General features: G+C 40.9%; 1 protein-coding gene across 15 annotated transcripts in view; it reads left to right on the plus strand.

Moving 5' to 3' along the window:
* LOC124122862 (voltage-gated potassium channel subunit beta-2-like) overlaps positions 1-25,404 on the plus strand; it is a 193,597-nt gene that overhangs the window by 74,082 nt on the left and 94,111 nt on the right. For all 15 annotated transcript variants that reach the window (XR_007218184.1, XR_007218187.1, XR_007218185.1 and 12 more), the window contains exon 3: positions 18,611-18,654. Coding sequence is in view for 11 of the 15 variants with exons in the window: in XM_048382927.1 (XP_048238884.1) it covers positions 18,611-18,654 (44 nt within the window). In the remaining 4 variants the exon portion in view is untranslated. The remainder of the gene's footprint in view (positions 1-18,610; positions 18,655-25,404) is intronic.

The following is a 25,404-nucleotide window of genomic DNA, read 5'->3' on the forward strand; positions in this document are numbered from 1 at the left end:
TATCCACTTGTGCAGGGGTGAATGATCAAATGATTATCAGTCTGTTGAGAGGTATAAAAGATAAAGAACATCAGGTGAAATAAAAATGATAATCAAGACTGCAGTTTACTGAGTTCAAAACTCGACCAATTGACATGAATTTATAATTATATACATATAAAGATGCCAATTAATAACTACAAATTCCTGTGGTTATAGTGCTATCGCTAGTATGTCTCCCAGACTCTTGAGTAAGTACCTATGCAAATATGAGTGAGTGAGTGAGTATGGTTTTACGCTGCTTTTAGCAATATTCCAGCAATATCACGGGGTGGGGGGGGACACCAGAAATGGGCTTCACACCAGACTCTTGAGTAGAAATTAAAAAAGGAGTCCAACACAAGTCTATGATATAGCAAGTCCAGAAATCCTGAGTGAGTTAGTCAGGTTTTACCCCGCTTTTAGCAATATTCCAGCAATATCACGGCATGGGACACCAGAAATGGGCTTCACACATTATACCTATGTTGGGAATCGAACCCGGGTCTTCGGTGTGACGAATGAACGCTTTAACCGCCCTCCAGAAATCCAGAAATCCATTTGGATTGTATTTTTTTCATTTTGTAGATATATATTTTTAAATAAGATAACTTTGTTTCTAGGACTAAATGTCAGTCTATGTTATTGCTATCTCGCTATAGTGCAAAGTGTTGGATAACACTCTTTGACACTACGGTGGTCTTGCCTGTCTTCACGATTCTCCTTCAAGAATATTTGTACCTTTCATGATTGTATGAAAGAAACATGACTGACGTGGATTATCATGGGATTGCAGTAAAATTAATCAACATCTTATCGGGTAGCAAAAGTTAACAGTTAATGCGCATGTGAAGCATGGACTTCTCACAGCTGCTGTACGTTGACCAATCACTTAGTGAGTCTAAAAATAGAATATTTCTGTTTACTTCAGTGCAAGAACTGTTAAATTCTTTTGTTTTATTTACTTGATATTTACTATCACTCAGTGTTCCCGTTTACCGGTAATTACCAGTTTTTTACCGTTAAAATAAGGCTTAGACCGGTAATCCATGTGACTGCAAGTCCCTGTGGACCGGCAAATATAGCATCTTATAAATCTTTGTTGTTGAACAAAACATTGCCGATATTCATATAAGTATATATTTGGAACAAAGTCGGTCAGTTTACTTCTTGGTTCCCCTTGTCTGTTTTTAGTGCTGTTAAATAACATTTCGCTTTGCTTCAAGGTTAAATATATATTTGCAGTGATTTAGTCTTGAAATGTTAAAAAAAAGAGAGTTGAAAGAATTAAAACCAGGTAAATTTCATACGTTTTTCCATTTGTTGAAAGTTGGGACTGACAAAAATTAGGGGGGACTGGTAATTAGAGTTGCCAGTCGTGGTGGACTGGCAGTTTCAAAAGCCAGCGGGAACACTGTCACTGCTCCATGTTTCAACTTTAAAAGGATTACAGATAATCTTAATTTAATATATAACAGCATTCACGAAAATGACATTTTGAACTGTTTAGTGATCACCTGTTTATTTCTATTTCGAAGGCAGGAGGGGCGGTCGGGTAGCCTAGAGGTTAAAACGAAGACCCGGATTCGATTCCCGATATGGGTGCAATGTGAAGCTCATTTCTGGTGTCCCACAGGGGGCACGGGTGGCCCAGTCGTCTAACGCGCCGCGATTCGCTGTGCAGAGTTGCGTCCCTTAGGCACGCCAGAAACCTATGATTGTGGGTTCGAATCCCGGTTCGCCCCAATTATGTTTCTAGGTTTGTCAGCACCATGCCTGCGCTCGTGGGTTTCACCGAAGTTGTAAATGTCTGAGACCTGCATCACTTCCGGCTTTCCTCCCACATTAAGCTGACATGCCGCGATATAACTGGAATACTGTTGAAAGCGGCGTTAAACCCAACTCACTCACTCACTCTGGTGTCCCACAGGACAAAACTCTGAAGGAATAATCACCGTGGAACAAGTTAAAATAACAAATGTTATACAAATACAAATGTCTTTGATGTAGAATTCACGGATAGGCTGAAAGTGGGAATTCCGTGGCGTAACGAATGTGCAAATTTCAAACACCTAACCCTGATAAACAGTGCAAGCAGCAAGCAGCTGGTGATAGGCATGGGTTATTCTTGCCACAGGCATTGGTAACTAGAGCATTTCTTGTCCATAGTTACATGCTACACGGATCTTCTTGTCCTGGATGGATTCAGTGAATGTTGTTTATTACTTTCGTTTGTTGTTGTTGTTGTTGTCTGTTTGTTGTTTAACGCTGCATTCAGCAATGTTCCAGCTATATGATGGCGGTCTGTAAATAATCGAGTCTGGACCAGACAATCCCGTGATTCATATCATGAGCATCGATCCATGTAATTTAGATCGATTGTCTGGTCCAGACTTGGTTATTTACAGACCACCATCATATGGCTGGAACATTGCTGAGTACGGCGTAAAATAACACACTCTGACCACTGCAGACACCATATCTGGAGAACAAAGCCTCTCAGAGTGAGTGAGTTTGTTGGGTTTAACACCGCTTTGAACAGTATTCCAGTTATATGTTGTGTCAGCTTATTGTGAGAGGAAAGTCTGAAGTGATGCAGGTCAACAAACAAACAAACAAACTTTAGTCAGTTGATGCGAGTCAGTTTGGACCGAGTTACCAGCCGGGGTTCTGGCTTGCTGCAACCACATGATCGTACAATAGACATACAGTAAAACATGGATATAACTAACAACAAGGGACCGGAGAAATCAGCTCGTTATATCCGTTGTTCGTTATATACGTTTTCGCTCGGAAACGTCCGCCATCTTGGATAAAACAAAACACAATACACGTAACTGCAGCCTTGACTTGCAGTGATCACTTCATAACATTCAATTGATAACATTTCATAACATTCATTTAAGTATAACAAGGTTGATCCGTCACCGCTGATTGTGTTGATTCGCCGCGATTGTGTTGATTCGCCACGATTGTGTTGATTCACTGCTGATTGTGTATGGCCAATTGTCAGTGACACTTGACACTGAGTAAGATTTCTCAGTTCGCTATACACATCACTTATTAGTGATTTGGGCTTGTCGGTGATCAGATATCAGTTCGCTGTATCCGTTAGTTCGCTGTAGAGAGTTCGTTATATGCGGGGGCGGTCGGGTAGCCTAGTGGTTAAAGCGTTCGCTCGTCACGCCGAACACCCGGGTTCGATTCCCGACATGGGTACAATGTGTGAAGCCCATTTCTGGTGTCCCCCGCCGTGATATTCCTGGAATATTGCTAAAAGCGGCGTAAAACCATACTCACTCACTCACTCACTCGTTATATGCGTAAATTTTATAGGATATTATGTAGGAGATAAATCGGGGATTTTTTAACAGTTCGTTGTATCCGTTTGTTCGCTCTATCCATGTTCGTTATATCCTTGGTCTACTGTACTTATTTTGTATGGAGATAATATGCAATTTCGGTCGATAATTAATCGATGTGAGAGATCTGAATATCGAAATAAATATAGAACTACAACCAGCACGAGTATTGACGGTATCAATAACTGACAACAACATCTATTGAGAAAAGTCACCAATATCACTTTGGAAAACTTCATGCGTTTCCATGACAACTAAACTACCCATTGAGAGGGTTTGAATCAAAAGGAGTGTTTGTGTTGTGAATATATCTCAATTCAGTGCTATATAGTACACTGAAAATAATGAAATAAATTAGCGTTCATGAATATTTTGGATATTTTTATGAAATTTTGTGCTTGGTCTTCACTACAAGAAAATAACTCCCAAAATATTCATGATCCCTAACAGTTTTTGATGAACTGATTATAGTTGTATGCCCAATAGTACAGCATGTTGTTGCTCACATTTATAACCTCTGGTTGGGTGCCCCAGGCTACTTAATTAACTAGCTGATGTAATATACCACATTTATTTTATACTTGTTCTCCAATCAGTGGAACCGTATGCATTCAAGTTATTATTCTCAACTCCCTGGGGAGTATACAACCCATATTGCCTACAAGCGCTAGAGGGTTTTCACATCCACCTCACATATCGGGTACCCATTCCCTGCTGGGTGAACAGAGGCAGATTTGAAGGAAGTCACATACCCAGGGTGACACCACACGTTTTGAAACTTGCGTCTAGTGTGTTTTGCATTCATGTGTCCTCCATCTGGTCATCTTGATTATATATATGATAGCATAACAAAAATAAGGGATTTTATCCAAAAAAATAAATTGTCCCTGAAAATTCTTGAAATCTTTGAAGAAAAAGAGAAATTGCCTGCCACAAAAATTACATTGTTGCAAGGTGTTCATATAAAAAATATCTGGTTTTGCAGCCTAAACTAAAAAAAATATCTAATCTCATAAAATCCCAGGTTCTCCCCTAGAATATCCCAAAACTGAAATACTTCAGAAAATATTCTCTAGTCTACATCACTGTTATCATCCTCATTCAGCTGAGAGAGTGAGTGAGTAGGGTTTTACACACATTGTACCCATGTTGGGAATTGAACCCGGGTCTTCGGCGTGAAGAGCGAACGCTTTAACCACTGGGCCACCCGACCACCCCTCATTCAGCTGACTCATTCATACTGTAAGTGAGTTGGGTTTAACATCGTTTTGAACAGCACCGTATTTCCTCCCTTATATTCCCAGGCATCTACCAATTTTTCACAAGCTGTTGACCTGGCGTCTATAAGGGGCCCCATGTCTATTCTTTTTTATGCTGGCACAGTGGCAACTCACTATTTTACGGAGTCCCTATCTTCCCAATTGCAAGGAGTTAACTGACTGTAAAAGTCCTGTTTCCACCCTTGCCAAACGTCCCCTTGAAATTCTGGGCTCGATTGTCTTGCCACCAGCGGCTATTACAAGTTATGTCCCTTCTATGTCCCTCCTATAGACCAATCAGATTCCACCTCTCATGTCACATGCATTTGCTTCAAATAAAAATGGCAGCGCCTGGTAAAGACAATCTGATCGATAATCAAAATCGATAGTGTGATAAAATGGGTCTTACTTTGCGAAGTGCTTCAAATAAAGTGAGCACTTTTGATTAAAAACATGAAAGTATTGGAAAAAATATCTGTTTATGCCGAGTTGGTAGTACACATATTTTGCAAATTCTGCAATTGACCAAACATGGGTACAATGTGTGAAGCCCATTTCTGGTGTCCCCCGCCGTGACATTGCTGGAATATTGCTAAAAGCAGCGTAAAACCAAACCCACTCACTCACTGCAATTGACCAAAATCTGCATGGCAGTTGACGAACTCGATGTCGATTTCGTTACGAGATTTATATTGGACTATGCATAGCCAGAGGCCATATGGTCTCTAGCATGGCCTTGTTAGTCAAGCCAAACTCCATAATTGCAGCATAGATCAGCAAGGGTGGAAACTGGACTTGTATAGTCCCGTGGTATTTCAGTTATATCACGTGATGTGGACTCGATGTGATGCAGGTCTGAGATAGTGACCACTGTGGTAGAACTGACAAGCATGAGTATAGTGCTGATAAACCTAGAGCCATAATGAGAGTGAACCAGAATAAGAACCAATGATCATAGATTCCTGGCATGTCAAAGGGACACAACTCTGCACAGCAAATTCTGGAGCCTTTGCTGACTCGGCTTCCTCTGACATACTGTGATATACCGGGTTATTACCCATAGGGTTAGAAATAACCGGCTTCTTAGAAATTATAAGTGCCCTAGCAAAAACTACAGTGTATTGTACCTTTATCTGGAATTGTTAACATCATACAAATCTTATTGTGGGGTACGGTCAGAATGACGTCACTCTAGAAATGACATCGTAGTTGAAGATTGTTGACATCATTTGACAAATTAAGCTTTCTAGGACAGCAGTGGTGATAAGTGCATTTTTCTAAAGGGGAGCTCAAAAGGATTCAGAAATAATGGGTAAATTAAAAATTATTACACTCACATGTGTCTCATACTGATTTTACGAAACCCATGTGAGAATTCATGCATTTACCCTCACTCTTGCTCAGGAAATACAAGAATTCTGATAATCGTTTTGCAAAATCAGTATGACACACATGCTCGTAAAATAATCTCTATATCTCAAATTCGATTCACATAGCGTTAAATATCACTCTCTCCCAGGAACACTGTAATGACCGAAAAACAGAATATCATTCCTGTACAACCATTTTTAATGGATGTTTCATGTCTAAATTGTTTCTGTAAACAAGCCAGTTGGAAATTATGGCCCTATGAAAGGATGTCACTGAGTCTAATGTGTTGTCTTGTAGAATACTTTCAAATATAATGTCATAAAGATAGCATGTGATGTTTCGAACAACGTGTGTGCTAGGATAACTCTACCAGATGCAGTGGATGCTGTCCCTGTGCCGCCAGTTTCTCTCTAGACCAACATCTAGTCTCTGAAATGAACTTTTTTACAGAAAAAAATATTTGTTATTATAGTTATAAAATATAATAAAAAGGAGTCCTGAGACTTTCTTCATCCCTGATACTGCAGTAATCTAGACTTGCAGAATATTATAGACTTGCATGGGCTGTGTTGGATATATTTGTTTCAGGGTCTGTTCGACAGACTGCTCACGCCTCAGTGCCTGTGTTTGTGGTGTAACCAAAGTGGGAAAGTCCTGTGTCACCTTGACCGTACCTCCCACACACAAGCTGTAATACTGAATTACTGCTCACAATGACGTCACACACAAGCTGTAATACTGAATGACTGCTCACAATGACGTCACACACAAGCTGTAATACTGAATGACTGCTCACAATGACGTCACACACAAGCTGTAATACTGAATGACTGCTCACAATGACGTCACACACAACTGACATCAATACACGTTTGGAAAGTGGTCATATGTAACAAATGTTATATCTGGGATCACACTTTATTTTTTTTATTTTGTTTAGGGGGCACGGGTGGCCCAGTCATCTAAGGCGCCACAAATCACTGTGCAGAGTTGCGTCCCTTGGGCGCACCAGAAACCTATTATTGGGTTCGAATCCTTGTTCCCCTGATTATGTTTCTAGGTTTGTCAGCACCATGCCCGTGCTTGCAGGTTTCACCAACGCCTGAAACCTGCATCAATTCGGGCTTTCATCCCACATTAAGCTGACACGCCGTGATACAACTGGAATATCGTCAAAGCGTTGTTATACCCAAGGTCACTTATTCACGAATGAAATTTAATTGGTGTTTCCATTGTTTTCTTTTTCTGTTAGTGTCACAGATCTTCATCACTGAACTGTGATGAGTACTCTTTTTGTGTGTGTGTGTGTGTGTGCCTGTGTGAGTGTGTGTGTGAGTGTGTGCGTGTGTGTGTCTCTCTCTCTCTCTCTCTCTCTCTCCCTCTCTCTCCCTCCTCTCTCTCTCTCTCTCTCCCTCTCTCTCTCTCTCCCTCCTCTCTCTCTCTCTCTCTCTCTCTCTCTCTCTCTCTCTCTCTCTCTCTCTCTCTCCCTCTCTCTCTCTCTCTCTCTCTCTCTCTCCCTCCCTCTCTCTCTCTCTCCCTCCTCTCTCTCTCTCTCTCTCTCTCTCTCTCTCTCTCTCTCTCTCTCTCTCTCTCTCTCCCTCCTGGGATTCAAACCATGCTGCCAGAGAGAGGCACCTCATTGCTTGCTGGTTAAGAACAAAGAAATACTTCTAACAGTGGCATTTAGGAATAAGACCACTCAACTGCAAGTACCCATAAAATACAATCCCAGATTGTCCCTGCAGCAGTAGTGGTCAGCACTAGTCCGCTTGCCCAGCCCAATAATTATGGCCATCCTGTCGTTATGTAGACATTTTACAGGCTTTCCTTATTGGCTGTCATTAAACAATCCAGATGACAAATGGGGGTTCTAACCTACAGTGACCTTGAACATTACAGAAATAGTCTACAACCAAAACATTTTGAAAGCACAGCAGTCAACACGATGGTCTGGTTCCCACGGCAATTACTAGTGCCAGTGTGAAGCCAATACATTGTCTCTGTGATTAGAGTAATTATTACCTGCAGGGTTAATACTAATTATACAACAGGAGAACACCCGCACGGCCTAATTGTGGCCTAACTACTGCCTACATCACCTAATTCTCACAGAGCCCAGATTGCCTAACCCATGTATCTGGGATCACTGGACCACAGCCCATACAGGCTAAGTACATACAGTCAAGTCTCATTAATCCGACATGGTTGGTTGCATATGATTATGTCGACATAACAAGTTTGTTGGATAAACATAATTAAACAGTATCAATGTCTGTGATCGAAAAATCACACAACTACACGATAGATAACGATACAAACACGTAATAAAATAAATGAAAAAGAAATATTCATATTGTTATGTTTCATTGTTAGCGGAATATGTTTTCTAATAATGTAACCTCTTAAGCTCAACACAAAACTACTGTTACGGACTGTATGACTGATTCAAAATACTTTTAAAAGCATAGTCTAGAATGGAAGTTTGAATTTTGGTAATTTGTTGTAAATTAGTTGTGTTGAGTTGGAGTGTGATATTGTCTGATTAAGGGGTCTAAATAGCACTGATTTAATTGGTTCCCATCATTAGTGTCGGATAAAGCTGGTTGTCGGATTAACAAGACTTGACTGTAATTAGATTTGGGGGGGGGGGGGGAGCCTTATAACCTGTATTAATACAATATAAATAAATACATATGAAACAATGCATGTTCTCGCAATTACAACTACCGTATTCGACGTAATAAGCGCCCACGGCGATATTTGCTGATATGTTGGCTAGTGAACAAGCCCAATTTGCATCCCTTCCGATTGATCAATGTACACAAGACTTATTTATTCGGTATAATACGCACTCGTGTGTTATATGCACCCTTATTTATGGGCAATTAAAATCTGAAAAAATATATCTGTCGTACATAAACATTTCAGGCTGTCAGCATAAACAACAAAATTTATCTTTCAACTATGTTTTTCTTCACCAAAATAATATTCTAATAAGAGCCCCCTAATTCTAATTATGAGAGCGCACCGGGCGCTTATTACGTCAAATATTAAAATAGGACAGACAATTACACCGGTATTTTATTTCGTTTGTTGACACACGACTTCTGGTACACGTGCTGGCTGTATTGTTTACCCATGGGGGAAATACCTGAGATCTGATGGAGGCATGTATTATGAACCCCCCTCATCGCTGCCTTATTTTGTAAAAGAAAGTGTGCGCTATACCCAAGGCAGTACTGTACAGTGTTCCCTCGCTATTGTGCGCTTCACTATAGCGCTAACTCGATTAAAGCGAGCGGTAAAGCATGGCTGTCAAAGTTTACAAACAAAAACTCAAGTTTTCCCATCTCAGACAACATTATCAGCTGATCACCGCGATCATGTAACACAGGAAATACCAGTCAACAAATCCGAACCGAAGTACGCAATTTGATCCTATTATTATAATATCTGGTTATAAACAAATTGTTCGTTGTTTCTCTGATGTTTGCAATATATTTTGCTAGTTATATTCAAAATTTCATTCAATAATTAAAATAATGTTTACAATAATTTTGGCGAAATCATATTCAGAGATATCGGTAGATTGCACAACTCACCCTTATTTTTTCAGCAACCATCGTCAGATTACTGCTATTGACGCCTTGTAACAAACTTTAGTTGCAAGAGAATTGATACACATATCATAAATGCCGTACCATGACTCGCTAAAAGTCATATTTGAGGCAGTTTGACTATTAAATGTCAACATAACGTTTTCGCAAATGAAATACATTTAGTGCGGGAAGTCAAAGTCAAAGTGGTCAAATTGTTCCATACATAAAAAAATATCCTGCATACCACCTGTACCAAAGTGCTACGCTTATGATTCTTATAATTTTAAGTATAAGTATATATATAGTGGCAGCTCCAACTAAAACAACACGATATTGGAATATACTATTCCTGATAAAATAATAATTTCAGATACAATTTCTTCCGACCATTGCATCAAAATTCTTTGAAGTTGGATACTTTTTAACTGAATCACCGGTAGATTGGGAGGAAACGTGTGCACAGCTGATTGCTATTTCCTGCTTAGTTTACGAGAAAATACACACGGTAATCCAAATCTCTGCATATAAAACAATGTCTCGGAGAGCAGGAAATACATCTTAAATGGTACATCATCATGTCTAGTGATGTTTTATATCAAATTTCATACTTTTATTGACCAAGTTTGTTATACCTGTTTATTCACCTGAATTCGCTGAAGGGATATTATGTGTCTTTTTGAAAGCGCATATTAATACTCAATACATCTTTTTTTACACTATGAATCATACACAACTTCATTCTAATCTTTTTTGAAACTCTGAAACGTGCAACGTAGATCGTGTTAGGTAGGCAGAGCATGTATACTGTTTTGTTGGTCATCTACCACCTATGTCTCGACCTTCGTTAAACCGCTGATCATCTATAACGCTCATCAATTATGTGGACCCTGAAGGGAGTGTTGTAGCGAGGGATCACTGTATATATTTTTGACAAAATCAAATAACTCCATTTAAAATGAAATGGAGCCCCAGTGAGATGGTGGTTGCAGATGATTACAGACCCTGAACCTGTGGAAAATCTAGACTTGCTTCATTAAACTATAGCATTACAGTAAGGGCTGTGTGGAAGGGAAAATACTATGGTTCAGGGACCGTGACACAGACTAGGTAGAGGGTTGAATCCGACCTGCTGGGTCTGCCACTTTGTCTGAGTTGAGTCCCCCTTTAAGTCCCGCTTTAAGTCCCCCTTTAAATCTGTTACAGCTAGCTGGTGATGGTTAGACTCCTATATGACAAGGCATTAGCTGACCTGATCCCAACTAAACCGTCCAATCAGATTCAAGAAGACAGGTGAAGGACAGCAAGCAGTGGAGGCTGTGTGAGGTGTCCCCTTTAACAAGATCAGCCCTCCTTTAAATGGGATCAGGCGATTTAGCGGAACCTTAGAGCTGGCCATTACTGACAAGTTGGACCAGATAAGAGGCTACTTATGGGTCAGTAGTTAATGGGCTTCTGCACATAGGATCAATTTACCTCTCTAGAGAGCCATGACCTCGTTCAAACTGCCCTGGTTTTCAGTATCGGAATATATGAGAATTTACTACCCGGGTCCCTACGACCTATTACCCGACCCTACCCGATTCCCACTGTAGGTCTCAAGAGATGGGTACAAAATGTCCGATTGGGATTTTTCTTTTACCATGGCACTGGCAAAACGTATTTAGAAACATGTTTTAAACAATCTGGTCATGCAAACACTGAAGTTGACTCAAGTTATATCTTTATTCAGCCATATATAAAGTCAGAAGGAATGGGTGCAGAGTCAGAAAGAAATTAGTGACTTGTAGTGTAACCATGGAGATCGAGATATTTTTTGTTATTGAACAATATATAACGTGACAAACCATGGGTTCGGGTAGTCCTAGTCCTATTCAGTACCCACCCGACCCGGGTACCCGAGTTACCCGTCCCACCCCCACTGCTGTGGTTATCAAAACTCATAATACTATACTTAGACTAACACTTAGTTTATGTAAAAACTTCTTTAAAATGATTGTAATTATTTTGTGTACAAAATAACCTTTCCTCACATGTGAAATCTAGAGAAAAAAAGCACATAAAAATATTAATTCCACAGTCATGGTGTAGGACTACCGTATATGATTGTAGGTAAGTCAATCTCATTGATAAGCCGAGGTGTTAGGACTTGGTCCTTGAAATCTGTATCAAAATGTTATGTGCGGTAGATAATCCGACAAAAAGAATTTATCATCCAAAACTGGTTCCCACAGGAGATATCGCTTGGATGAGATCAAGTGATATCTACACTGTAGATATCGCTGCAATGAAATTACACCACAATGCTTTGTACACCATTGTGACGTCATTGGTTACCATGACGTCACAATCAAATGACATCACTAATGGCTCTGCTACTGAAGCTGTTAGCAGTACTTTTTACACTGAAGACACTGCTAATTACTGTCTACAAATTGAAAAAGTTGGAAGAATGATGTTGGATGATAAATAAAATCTCACCCTCGTGTCTTTTGATATCAAATATATCAACACTCGTTGATAAAAGTGGCAAAAATCCTCGGCAAGCCTCGGAATTTTTCCACTTTTATCAACTTGTGATGATATATTTGATATCAAAAGACACGAGGGTGAGATTCTCTGTTTAATGAAAGTGTAACATTAAACCCATACATTATTCGACCCCTTTCTACAGAATCTTTTTTCTGGTCCTCAAAATTCGGCTTATCTTCAGTCATATACGGTAATCTAAAGTATCAACTTGAAACTACCAACTTGACGTGGAAGTGGAGGCTGTCTCAGATAATTAGCCAGTGATGTCCTTGCAGAGCTTTCATGCGAAAACATCCTGGTGAGTTTAGCAGCCTTGCGGTCAATAAGACTTTCACTCTTCATGCCCAGATCCTGGGTTCTACTCCCCTTATCGGTACATGTAGATCCCATTCATGGTGTTGTTCACTGTGATAGGGCAGGGAAGCTAATGAAAGAGACATAAAACCAAACGCCCACTAACTCCTACTGAGCTCTTGTTCCAGCAGGGGCGGTTGGGTAGCCTAGTGGTTAAAGCGTTCGCTCGTTACGCCGAAGACCCGGGTTCGATTCCCGACATGGATACAATGTGTGAAGTCCATTTCTGGTGTCCCCCGCCGTGATATTGCTGGAATATTGCTAAAAGCTGCGTAAAACCATACTCACTCACTCACTCACTCTTGTTCCAGCAAAACCCAGATTGGTGGGGCTAGCTCGATCCTAGTTCCAATTCTGCACATACCATATATTCTTGAGTATTGTGCACACCCAAGTATAATGCGCACCCCCCTCTAGTGGATTCAGTATTTTGGAAGAAATATTTTTTGAATATTATGCGCAGAAAAAAATTACACAGTACCCGTTCAGCGAATTCCGGTAAACGAACAGGTGATAAGAAACTTGGTCAGTACAAATTTGAAATTTGAGATAAAAAATCACCAGACATGTTGATTTACCATTCAAATTGGATTTTCTGTTCTGCTAGGCATTGTTTTACATCCAGGGTTTATGATTACCTTGTGTATTTTCTCTAAAACTAAGCCGGAAACAGCAATCAGCTGTACACACGTTTTCTTGGAATCTACCAGTGATTTGGTTAAAACTTACCCAATGATATAAATTTAAAGGATTTTGATGCAAGGATCTGGTTGGCTGGTTGGTTGGTTTGTTGTTTAACGTCGCACTCAGCAATATTCCAGCTATATGACGGTGGTCTGTAAATAATCGAGTCTGGACCAGACAATCCAGTGATTGACATCATGAGCATCGATCCATGCAATTGGGATACGATGACATGTATCAACCAAGTCAGCGAGCCTGACCACCCGATCCCGTTAGTCGCCTTTTACGACAAGCATGGGTTGCAGAAGACCTACCGGTATTCTACCCCGGATCTTCACGGGTTCGCTGTGATGTACCAATATTACTAAAGATGACAGAAAACCTATTTCTATTTACTATAATATTTACTATTTACTGTCTACTCCAATCCAATGCAAAGGCATATAATGTTTTTCTATATTATCGTGTGGTTGGTTCTTGTCATAGAAATAGTTACCTGCCCTTGCAGTATGAAAACATAAAATAAATATGTCACTTGATTTAAAAAGTGATATATACTATTCAACAGATATTACTGAACAACCAATTATTTAATATTACTGTTGTTAATCTGTAAGCCAATTCTTGACCAGCCACAATAAATGTGACCATACTGATTAATTTATTGTAGCATTACAAACAAGCCAGCGCCATGGTCTAGCTGGCGCCCTTATCGGTCTAGTGCCCTCGCTGGTCTGGTGCCTGTTCAAGCCTCGGTTTACAAGATGTACTTCATGTCCCGGGAGAAATGGAGACAATAATTGTCCATGTGTAATTAGGCTAATCATTTACTGCTGAATTGGTCTGGGTAATGCTACTGTTATTAGCAGATGAGTTGATTAAATGATATGATTGCTAAAGTGCTATCGGAAATGCTAGAAAAATGCTTTTCGTGCTTCATTTATTAAATACGAATCATAGCTATGAAAAAAAGCAGATATCAAAATATTGAAATCTACCAAATCGTACTGAGAGGGTTATTCTATTTACTACCCTTAATCATATTAAAGTCATGTTTCAAGGAAAACATACCTACCAAATCTAGCCTATCCTAACTGACACTTTCATTGGCCTTAAAATGTATTTTTACAGGTAAAATGATGATGATGATTATTATTATTATAACAGTCACCTGCCCATATTTCTATAGTCCGTTTCAGACTCCCCTAATTGTTCTTAGAATAAATCTGAACACTCTGTTTTCGTTTAAATTTTTCTCCCGTAAAACTATCGAAATGCCTCCTTGTGATTGATATACTTAAAACCACAAGTAGGTCAGGAAGAGAATATATGGATGTCAACTTCCTGATGAAGGAGTAAGCATGTACTCCGAAACATGTGTTCCTCATAATAAAGAAGCTGACATCCATATATTGTCTTCCTTATGGGTACCACTTCTAAATGCTTTTCAAAGACCTCACAAGTAGGTAGATCGGTAGCTTCTTGATATTTAAAGGGGCACTGATCTAACGCAATTCCCCGGACTGGTTGTTGCCTTTGTTATTGTTTTTTCCCCCGTGAGTACCCGGATGATACGCAACGCAACTGAGCGTGACCAGAGACTGGGCTACCGTCTGCAAGGACAGCTAAATAAACTTTGAGGCTGGAAGCAATATTTGTTTTACGTGTTTTTGCATAAACACTGATTGGTTAACTGTGATCTATAAAGATTTCGACAAAGGGCGCATGTTAATTAATTTCTTCAGCCTAAACAAACAGACAAAAAGAACAGCGAAGCTCATCGGATGTCGTCATTTGGAAATACCCCAGATGGTTATAGTTTAATACTAAAAAAAGTATCCATGCAGTAAAAGCATTTTCGGATTTCGGCTTGCGTCGATAATACGATTACTACTCCCTTGTTGTCATCCACGTTTTCTCGTATAACCCTACACTTGTGTATTTGTCGTCATTCACTTGATGCTCAGTTAATGAATTTATTACAGGTACAATTAGTGGTAGCACCACTTAGATTACCTGACAAAGGTTCCCATTTGGCATTTATTGTGTCTGGGGTAATTATTCAATCTAAATCCAGGTTTGAAGTGAGGTGAAATGTGTGTTATGTAATATGCACGTGGCAGCCCAGCAAGAGATGAATGATCAGTTGATTTACTTTTTTTTGTAAATCAACGGATCGTTCCTAGTCATTAAAGGATTAACAGACAATACATTGATTGATTAATCACTGTTATCTTGCACAGTGGATATGTCAAGAGTGAGTGTTTACATGTCTAGGTTTACTAAAACAAAGGGAATACACTCATATCATGGCGTGAAGTGCCGATGTAAAAACAACATACTTTGTTCAAAGGGTTAACTGTTAATACGTTGATTGATTGATCATTGTTATCCATCACTCAATGGATTTTTTAGGAACCATGGACGTTATGAAAATAGTTGTCACGTGGGCTTTCTCAGCCGACCTTTGAGACTTGACACCTATATGAAACACCTGAAACAATCCAAGTGATCAGTTGAGAAACGAACACGGGTTATAATATCCCGAAACGATATACATCTTTTAAAATATTTGATTGTTACTGAGACACGTGACATCGAATATTTTTCTTTGTACAGCTGCAGACGAGTGGGATATTGTTCCTTTGTGTGGATATTCAAGGATACATTCCTCGAACAAGGAAGCTGCCTAAAATTTATACACATAAATTTGGTAGGTTGTAATTATGATATTTGCATTTTGTTTTCCTTTATTTGAACCGATTCGTTCTTGTTTCTCTTCGTCTTGGTTGGGAAATTCTTCAATGAGCGATAGATGTTGTTTTCACAGGTCTATTCCTTTGTAACCGTGTATATATTACCGTCAATTTGTAAAATGTGATTCTCTCAGGCAATTTATAAAATGTGTAAATATTTCAGTCATTTTGACTAAAAAATCTGTCCAGATTGATTAAGACGATCAAAAGGGCCTACAAACACCACAACAGATTATTATGTAGGATGAGAAGCCAAACAACATAGAAATGTACTTTTCAACGTAACATTTTCAGTCTCTTGGTGATGACATTAAACATCAAAATATTTGGAATTCGTTATCATAATAATACAGATGGAAATGTTTTTCAGTCACTTTGTAAAATAACTGAATATTTAGACGTTTAATAAATTTGTTACACATTTGACAGTAAAAAATATACACACTATAAAAAAAGCAATGCTCAGGTGAAATATTTACTTTGTGTAGCAAGTCAAAATAGTGTAAACAAAAATCGCAAAATTACCAAGCAAGTGACTTATCAAAACTTCGTCACCATTACCGATGCTACCCACAAAGATACCTACATTTCCTTATTATCTCGAAAACTGTATTTCATTTTGTTGATCAGTGTGACCATACGCCCTTATTACTACCCATAAAAGTGACTTATGCGTTTAGGAATGGTGCAGCAGAGGTCGCGAACTAGTCTAGATTTCTGCTATACATCCGGGTACTCACTGGGAAAAAACAATAACAAAGGCAACAACCAGTCCCGGGGAATTGCGTTAGATCAGTGCCCCTTTAAATAGCAACAGTCTGTGAAACATTCTATCTTGTTTTAACGGGAAAAAAGCATTTTTCTGGCATTTCCGACAGTACTTTAGTGCTGCCATAGGAGTCTACTGTAGGGTTGTACATGTGTTGCATCGGGGGGAATGGAACGTATGGAATAGTTCCGATTTGACCATGTTTTCAGGGTGGTCCTAAAGTTTTTCATTTTTTATTTTTTATATATGCTTCTTCACTTTACCACCACAGGGCTAGAAATGCAATTTTTGCCAATGTGCCACAAGGTATAAAATTTAGGTGTGCCTTGGGAAATCATGGGGTGCCCAGCCAATTATTTGTTACATTTCAGCATCAAATTTTTTAACAACCATTAAAGTGTTTGTTGTTTATTTGTGTCTCTTTGTCTGTAGTTCAATCATGTTAATAAATTCATGTAATTGTAAGTAAGTGAGACATGTGTGATCTTAATAGTAAGTGATTTATTCAAGTTAAAGTGAGTTACAAACTTACTTTACTGACTTCCATCGCGATCGATCGTCTGCTGGACCAGAGTACCCACAATTCAAAGCAAATAGAATTCCTGACATGCGCAGTGACAAACAAAATGTCGGCGCCCATGCATTCACATCGGACTTCGTGTGTTGTTAAGTTTCAACAGATATAGACTTTTATAGGTCATTATTATAGCGATTTTGTATCAGACTTAATTTATTGCTGACGAGATTGATATTTATCATTTAAATATGCCTTATATGGCAAAGGTAGGTTATTAATTCCTATTTTCCAAGCGTGCCATCGAGGCACGAAGATCATGAATTAGCCGTGCCATTTTCATTGTAGGCATGTGATGGCACGCAAAATATGGTTAATTTCGATCCCTGTCACCATAAGGCACCAAATTGTTTTATGCATTGATGATACCTGCTTTATATGGCTTTCATTTTGTGGAAGTCTCTGTGGCTGAGTGGGTTAGATTGATGTCGTGTGGTGGCGATTTGCTGCCTCACTCTGGCAGTGTGGGTTTGAATCCCAGATGGGACTCAACCCCAAAAGTACTAGAATTGGTACTTTACTAAGAAAGTGTTATATAATATTTGTTGACCTATAAGGCATCTTGTATTGATACATGCTTTATTAAGCTGGCACTGACTGTACTGAGCTGTATTCACGCTGTATTCACGCTGTATGATAGTGGCCATAACACCCCGGTGCAGTGGTGACTAAGTATAACAGCACAGCCACAGGCTAATTTGCATATCATGTGACCGGACTTTTATCTTGTTTGTAAACAAGCGCTAATTCTGAAAACCGAACAGACTGGTCAAATAAATGTCTATCGGTGTGCTTAACATATTATTTTGCATAATTATATAGATATGCTACTACCACTGCAACAAAGAGATGCATGCCAATATATGTCTGTATCAAAGTGACCTTATCGCGCGCTCTCAGTGGAGCTTTGATGTCAGCACGTGGAGCCGTACAACCAATGTAAACAAAGGTTAACTACGCAAATGGAAGTAGATTTTCATAATTTATGATACTTCTTTATGAACCGTAACCATCCTTGACATTTGTTTATGAAAATGTGAAAACTTGTCAAACATGAAATGTATGAAAAGCATATGCAATATCTTGAATGGACTGTGAAAGATGTGACGAATCGTCACATGGCGCTGGACTGTGGCAGAGGTACTATGCTGGCTGCTGACCACAAGGAACTCTGGGTAATGGCATCCGGACCAGACAAACCAGTGAGTGACATTATGAGCATTGTCCCATGCTGCTAAGGTATTATTAACCAAGTTACCGGTCCAAGTGTTTTGGGCAGCTGACTGTAATTGCTGGAAATTATCACTGTTCATTCCTTGTATTGTCTGTTGACAGGAACCTCGGCAAGTCTGGGCTGCGAGTTTCCAACATAGGATTTGGTAAGTAGGAATAATTATTTCTGATTTGTTGTGTATGGAAGCCACACACTTTGAAATGTGGGCATGCGTTTCCAAGACCAGCAACAATCTCATTCAGTAGGAATGTGAATACTGTAGTATGTTAGCAAGTTACTGCATTTTGGACCCGTGAAGATCCGGGGTAAAATAGTTCTTCAGCAACACATGTTAGCCGTTGTAAGAGGTGACTTTGCTTGTCGTAAGAGGCGACTAACTGGATCGGGTGGTCAGGCTCACTGACTTGGTTGATGCATGTCATTGTATCCCAATTGCATGGATCGATGTGATATCATCAATCACTGGATTGTCTGGTCCAGACTCTATTATTTACAGACTGATGTCATATAGCTGAATTATTGCTGAGTGCGACGTTAAACAAAAAACAACAACTACTTTATTTTGGTATGAGGTTGCAGTTGACGTGTACTTCACCAAACCAGCGGTAATGGTACGACTCTGTAAATGCATCGTGGTGTGTAAAGATGCTGGGGAAATCTGGAAATGGCAGTGAAGGCATCATGCTTCTGTTTGTTCAGTACTTGCAAACACTTTACCAGTAAAATTGTAGTTTTTGTGCAGCTATCTCCAATGTCTAAAAACTGGAAGCTAGCCTCCAAGTGTAACACATTTTTTATGTACCAGTTAATTCCATGTCAGAATGAAAACTGATCAGTCAGTGGTTTGAATTTTGAAAAGACGTGTGTGAGCAGATACTTCTACTGTCGGAGACATGGCATGTTTTTCTCTTCAAACACAAGAGCCTGGAATGACGACATTTGTGTGGAAACTGCACTCAATTTGATTAAGGGATGACAAAGAAATTCACGTCGTGTGATGCTTGCAAAGAAGTGTTGTTTCTCTGACAGGTAGATATGAAACAGATGGCACGTTTTAAGATAATGATCTTAAATAATTTGTCTTAAAAATGCAGTCTTCCCTGGCGGTAAATTTTACCAACCTCTTGCATCACTGTATGTAAATTTATTTAAAGTAGTAGATTCATTCTGCAGTGGGGAGACAGGGTGAGACTGTAGGTTCTATGCTTGTTGTACGAGGAACCTAAATGGATCGGATGGTCAGGCCTGGTGACTGGGATGAATGCATGTCGTGGGACATTGCTCATGATATCAGTCATCGGTTTGTCAGGACCAGAATCCATTATTGGTAGGCTTCCCAAGCTGGACTGTTTCTTAGTGCAGCACATATATGTGGTTATTTCATCAAATATAAAAAGAAAGGAGTCAGCGAGTATGGTTTTACACCGCTTTTAGCAATATTCCTGCAATATCATGGCGGGGGACACCAGAAATTGGCTTCACACATTGCACTCATGTCGGGAATTGAACCCAGGTCTTCGGTGTGACGAGCGAACGCTTTAACCACAAGGCTACCAAACCATCCATAGAAAGGAACAAAAAATGTGTTTTTTTGTTTAACGGTATATTGGGGCTGTAGAATAATGGATGTGGTAGTTAAAAACGATGGGGATAATAATCAGGTTGCCATTGTACAATACAACCTTAGCGCTAAGACTGTCATAAGTCTATGTTAAGATGTGGGAGTTATGATCACCTTATGATCGCTTCGTACAACAACACCATGGTGATTAATGTATCATTGCCTTGTGTCACTTCATAAGCCTTTGTTGCCCTCTTAATGGGCCTACTTGTTAACATGCACACCTGTTAACATGTTCACTTGTTAACATGCTCAGTTAATGCGTTCATGGAAAGTGCTTTTGTTAATTGGGACAGGGGCTTTAAACCAACTTTCCCCCACCAACGAACAAACACTAAGCTGTGTCCAGATCTAGTCTCTGCACAGGATGGTTTGTCATTGCAGCTGACACCTCGGATGAGTCAATTCACTGTTTGAATGAAAGTGTCGATACCCCTGGCCATTATCACAGATACATGTCAGTGCCAGCTGATGGCGCCATGGCGCCCACAGTGTCAGTTGTCCGTGCCAGATCTGACAATGTGTGTGCTGGTCACAGCTCTGACTGGTTGGACAAATACATTCCATTCCCCTGCTGGCACGGTACTGTTTCATCACACACGGTACTGTTTATCACACACGGTACTGTTTCATCACACACGGGCAGGGGAACCTGAGACATGAAATTTCCTCTGGGCAGTGTTCTCATGAAGCCTTTGGGGTGCTAGAGGAAATTCTTTGTATATTTTTGGGCCTTCTTGAAGTTTGATCTGCCTATAGATGCCTGTTTTGTCATTTCTGGAAGAAAGTCTACTACAACATCCAACATAACCTAAACAATTTGAATGTTAACAATATATGCTTATTGTACTGGGAGTCCATTTTAACTTTTGCATTTTCGGCAGCTCCTCTATAACTTGAAGGGCGGTCGGGTAGCCTAGTGGTTAAAGCGTTCGCTCATCACACCGAAGACCCGGGTTCGATTCCCGACATGGGTACAATGTGTGAAGCCCATTTCTGGTGTCCCCCGCCGTGATATTGCTGGAATATTGCTAAAAGCGGCGTAAAACCATACTCACTCACTCACTTACTCTGAAACTTGAAAGATCCCAGCAATGATGTCTCCTCCAGAAAGTGCTCGCACAATTCCGATTTTATTTTAAACATGGCTGCCATGGCAGACATATTGAAGGACCCATTAATTTCCAAAATGAATCAAAATTTGCCATATGTGTAGTTAATAGTGGAGCCTGACGTATATGTTCCTTTTCTTTGGGATATGATGAAATCTGACCTTGATTTGACCTTCCACTTTTACAGTGAAATAGTTGATGGACAAGCAAAGTCAAAGTTGGTGCAAAATTGGAAAAGCATATCTTAGACCCCACTGCACACTATCCTGCCACCATTTTTCATCCATTTATCTGCATGCATTAGAGAACAATGGTAAAAAGTACATTTTAGCATGTGGTTGCCATGGAAACCAAACCAGGATAGGGGAGGGGGGAGTGGATGAGGGATGGTCGGGGAATGCAGACATGGATGTTGACGTGACACACAATGACCTGCCTTTGGACAACCTGTGGAACTGAAAATGTCAGGGAACTCGACCAGTGTGGGGATATGTTCTCCTTCAATCCAGACAGAGGAAAATCAATTTGGAAAGAAATAGGAACGTGAGCCACTATGAAAACCTCCAGTCTTGAGACAAACACTTATCTTTCAAGCTGATCAATATTGAACAGTTTCTGTGTACCCTTCCATGTTTGTCCGAAACTGTAATGCTGACTGCTGCTATCACTTCAACAGGGCCATTTAATATGCAATCCACAAAGTCAAAACCATCTTTCTGGAGGGATTTAAGGACTGAACTGGTCCTTTGTGAATCATGCTTGTCTCCCTGTTGGTAAACAGGGCAGAATAGGTCCCTTGTATGCCTCTACCATTGCTGGCCGCCTTGTGAGGATTCCAGGGTAGAATAGGTCCCTTATATGCCTGTACCATTGCTGGCCGCCTTGTGAAGATTCCAGGGCAGAATAGGTCCCTTGTATGCCTGTACCATTGCTGGCTGCCTTTTGAGGGTTCCAGGGCAGAATAGGTCCCAGGAAATCCATTGCTGGTCTCCTTGTGAGGGTTCTGGGGCAGAATAGGTCCCAGGAACTCCATTGCTGGTCTCCTTGTAAGGGTTCCACGGCAGAATAAGTCCCAGGAAATCCATTGCTGGTCTCCTTGTGAGGGTTCCGGGGCAGAATGGGTCCCTTGTATGCCTGTACCATTGCTGGCCGCCTTGTGAGGATTCCGGGGCAGAATAGGTCCCAGGAACTCCATTGCTGGTCTCCTTGTAAGGGTTCCACGGCAGAATAGGCCCCAGGAAATCCATTGCTGGTCTCCTTGTGAGGGTTCCGGGGCAGAATAGGTCCAAGGAAATCCATTGCTGGTCTCCTTGTGAGGGTTCCGGGGCAGAATAGGTCTCAGGAACTCTATTCCTGGTCTCCTTGTGAGGGTTCCGGGGCAGAATAGGTCCAAGGAAATCCATTGCTGGTCTCCTTGTGAAGGTTCCGGGGCAGAATAGGTCTCAGGAACTCTATTCCTGGTCTCCTTGTGAGGGTTCTGGGGCAGAATAGGTCCCAGGAACTCTATTGCTGGTCTCCTTGTGAGGGTCCCGGGGCAGCAATTGCTGGTCTCCTTGTGAGGGTTCCGGGGCAGAATAGGTCCCAGGAAATCCATTGCTGGTCTCCTTGTGAGGGTTCCGAGGCAGAATAGGTCCCAGGAACTCTATTGCTGGTCTCCTTGTGAGGGTTCCGGGGTAGCTATTGCTGGTCCCCTTGTGAGGGTTCCGGGGAAGATTAGGTCCCAGGAACTCCATTGCTGGTCTCCTTGTGAGGGTTCTGGGGCAGAATAGGTCCTCAGAACAATATTCCTGGTCTCCTTGTGGTGATCCTGGGGCAGGATAGGCCCCATGAACTCTATTGCTGGTCTTTCTATGGGGATTCAAGAAAAGAATAAGTCCCAAGCCATGGTAATTGTGAGAGCCAAAAGAAGCTCAGGTAGATAATGTGTGACTTGTGGCTGATTGTATGACATTGTACCCCAACACTGAGTCTTCTTCATGATGTCAACCACTAGTGCTTCTGGTCTTAATTACAGGGACCCATGAAGACCCGGGGTAGAATAGGTCTTCACCAAACCATGCTTGTCTCCCTGAGAAGACCCGGGGTAGAATAGGTCTTCACCAACCCATGCTTGTTTCCCCATGAAGATCAGGGATAGAATAGGTCTTCACCAACCCATGCTTGTCTCCCCATGAAGATCTGGGGTAGAACAGGTCTTCAGCAAACCATACTTGTCTGCCCGTGAAGATCCCGGGTAGAATAGGTTTTCAGCAACCCATGCTTGCCGTAAAAGACAACTATGCTTGTTGCAAGAGATAACTAATGGGATCGGGTGGTCAGACTCGCTGACTTGGTTGATGCATCATGTCATTGTATCCCAATTGCGTGGATCGATGCTCATGATGTCAATCACTGGATTGTCTAGTTCAGACTTGATTATTTACAGACCGCTGTCATATAGCTTGGATATTGCTGAGTGCAGCGTTAAACAACAAACAAACAAAGATCTTATTTACAGGCAGCTGGAATTTTCATGACTGTGGTTCCTCTGATTTTACCACCACCAGGAATTGAAGCACCTCTACGCACCAGCAGGGGGGCCAGGTTGCCATGGTGACTGCACTTGCTCATTAGACCTGACCTGGGTTGACCTAGGGTACAGTGTGAGAAGCCCATCCCTTGTGTCTCCACTTTGATGTATGAGAAGGGCATGAACCCATACTCACTCACTCACTCTAAACCAGCTTTTTTTTTCATGTCCCTAATTACAGGACTAAGTAATTTGTCTTGACTATTTCTATATTCATCTTCAAACAATTTTAGTTTCCCATTTACTTAATTACATGTTGTCAATATCATCAATGACAGATTCACCAGGACGGGAGAGTATTGATCATGTGACGCATGAGTCCGCTGTAAACAAAGAATCAATAAAAACAATACTGACTTGATGTTGTTACAGACGACAGGAATACTGATTTCTCACAATGATTTTCTTGGCTTTCTGAGTGCATGTATTTACAATGGCTGTCAATAGAGGAGGGGAAAGCTGTAGTTTGGGTTGTGGGGTTGGGGTGAGTGTGAGGGTTGGGGTTAGGGGTGGGGATGTCTTTTGGATTGGGGATGGTGGTTGGGGGTTAGGGGTGAGGGTTAAGGGTGGTTGTTGGGTTAGGGAGGAGGGTTAAGGGTGGTTGTTGGGTTAGGGGGTAGGGTTAAGGGTGGTTGTTGGATTAGGGAGGAGGGTTAAGGGTGGTTGTTGGATTAGGGAGGAGGGTTAAGGGTGGTTGTTGGATTAGGGGTGAGGGTTAGGGGTGGTTGTTCGGTTGGGGGTTGAGATGGTTGATGGGTTGGGGATGAGGGTTAGGGGTGGTTGTTGGGTTGGGGGTGAGGGGTGGGGGTGAGGGATGGGGGTGAGGGTTAGGGAAAAAAACAATTACAGTAAACTACGGTTATAACAAACTCAAAGGGACCACTAACTTAAATTTGTAATAACCATAGTTCGTTATAAGCATAAGCTGTTTACTGCATTTTAAAGAAATGTTTTCACAGACTAAGTGTTAGTCTAAGGCTGCCTCTATACAGCCGCAATATACATGTATATACCATTATTGTGGGCGTTGATGTGCCTACCCTCCTGATATGGACCAAAGTCTTAAACATACATCACCCCATTCCACATGACACCCATGAAGATCTGGGGTCGAATAGGTCTTAAGCAACCCATCTGCTTGGATCGATGCTCATGATGTCCGGTCCAGACTCGATTAGTACAGACCGCCGTCACACAGTTGGAATATTGATGAGTGCGGCGTTAAATAACAAACAAACAAACAAACAATAACGTAAGTTGAAATGTATAGCTGGGTCAGGGCTGATCTGTGAACTGTTGATGGAATACATCGTGAATGCAGCCTATCAGCATGGCTGGAAAGCTTTCAATAAAACTGCTACAACAGGCAGAACAATGTGGCCATCTGTTGAAATGTGTGAATACAACTCAGTGAAATATTGATGGAGGTGCAGGCCGCCATCTGATAACAAATTGATCATGATTGTAACATACATTCTTGCCTGTGGACTCAAGGTCAAGGTCATGTAGTTGTTGGGGAAGTACTATCGGGGGGGGGGGGGGGGGGGGGGTGCGGGATAGCTGGTGTTCATGCACTCAGGTTTCATGACATGA

This window comes from Haliotis rufescens, unplaced genomic scaffold, assembly GCF_023055435.1.
Source record: "Haliotis rufescens isolate VD_foot unplaced genomic scaffold, xgHalRufe1.0.p SCAF_42, whole genome shotgun sequence".
In the NCBI taxonomy this organism is placed as follows: Eukaryota; Metazoa; Mollusca; class Gastropoda; order Lepetellida; family Haliotidae; genus Haliotis; species Haliotis rufescens.